The 1553-nt window shown below is 28.8% G+C and overlaps 1 protein-coding gene across 1 annotated transcript; it reads left to right on the forward strand.

The window, feature by feature from the left end:
* Positions 1 to 536: 536 nt before the first annotated feature.
* LOC107468405 (isoflavone 7-O-methyltransferase-like) lies at positions 537 to 977 on the forward strand. The gene has a single exon (XM_016087688.1). It carries the CDS (start codon positions 537 to 539, stop codon positions 975 to 977), a length of 441 nt encoding a protein of 146 aa, XP_015943174.1.
* The last annotated feature ends 576 nt before the right edge of the window (positions 978 to 1553 follow it).

Here is a 1553-nt window from a genome sequence, read left to right on the forward strand (position 1 = left end):
TCTATAAGAGGAATGAACTATTTTAGCGTCGTTTAAAACAGTGGCTAAAATCCACAAAAATCATGACTACAACGCTTTTGCTATGAATAAGAAATTTTGGTTAGGAGGCAATTATTTTTTCATTTAGTCGCGATTTTTGGTTTATTAGTCACGGTTTTGAGAACTGTAATAACTTTTAATTAGTGATAATCAATACTTTTTAAGTCTTGATTATAACCGTGACAAAGTGAAATATTCTACTCCAAAAGAAATAGTTACTATTTCAACCGTAGCTAATGATATTAATTTTTTTTTAAATTGCGATTATAAATTAGTGGCAAAGGCCATTTCTGTAATTAATAGTGAAATTGTCGTATTAATTTGTATCTTAATTTCCTTTATAAAATTATGGTATATCTAATATATGTAACCCTAATTAAAGATACGGTCCAACGTAGGTAAGAATCCATGACGAAAACAAACAAGAGAAGGAAGCATATGCCCTCACCATTGCATCAAAGCTCCTTGTTAGTAGCAATGATTATTGTTTATCTCCAATGGTTAAGTATGCTACTGATCCAGTTACAATGGGTCCACTCAATCAATTGAAGGCATGGATTTATGGGGAAGATAATCTCTCACTCTTTGGCATGGCCAAAGGAATTGAATTTTGGGAGTTTCTCAACATAAACCCTAAATATCAGAAGTCCTTCAATGAGGCAATGGCTTGTGACTCTAAAATGATAAACTTGGCATTAAGAAGTTGTGGTTTGGTCTTTGAGGGGCTTGAATCCATTGTGGATGTTGGTGGTGGAATTGGAACAACTGCTAAGATTATTAGTGAGGCATTTCCTAAGTTGAAATGCATAGTATTTGATCTTCCCCAGGTTGTGGAAAATTTGTTAGCAACCAATAATTTGAGCTTTGTTGGTGGTGACATGTTCAAATCTATTCCTAAAGCACATGCAGTTCTACTCAAGGTACATGTATATATTTAAATTAAGGTGAAAATTAGCATGCATTTGATTTCATGTGAAGTTGCTAATTGAGAACCGGTAGATAATAGTTTAATCAAACATATTAAATCATCTAATAATTTTTAACTAACAACTTCACATGAAGACAATTGCACGTGGGACTTCACAAGTATCATAAGTGTCACTTTTATTTTTTGGTATATATTGAGAAGCTATTTAAAAAAAATATTGTAAAAGTATAAAAAATACTATTTATTTTAGAATATATAATATTTTAAATTAGTTTTCAAAAGAAATGTTTATTAGACATTTTAGTCTGGAATGAATTTGAATTACTAGATTGGTCTTTAAAATTTTATTTTGTAAACAAATCAGTCTACACATTATTTACAAGAAAAACTAATATGAGAATTTCAAATATTTTAAAGACTTTTATATCTTGATTTAAAAACATCTGATAAAAAATTATCTATCTAAAATTTTTAATATATTTTCATGGTATCATATTTCCAAATTAAATATTTTTTATTGTTTTTGGAAAGAAAATCTTTTGAGAAATTTAATAATATGTAGTGAGGAATACCGAATGAATTATAC

This window comes from Arachis duranensis, chromosome 10 (genome assembly GCF_000817695.3).
Source record: "Arachis duranensis cultivar V14167 chromosome 10, aradu.V14167.gnm2.J7QH, whole genome shotgun sequence".
NCBI lineage: Eukaryota > Viridiplantae > Streptophyta > Magnoliopsida > Fabales > Fabaceae > Arachis > Arachis duranensis.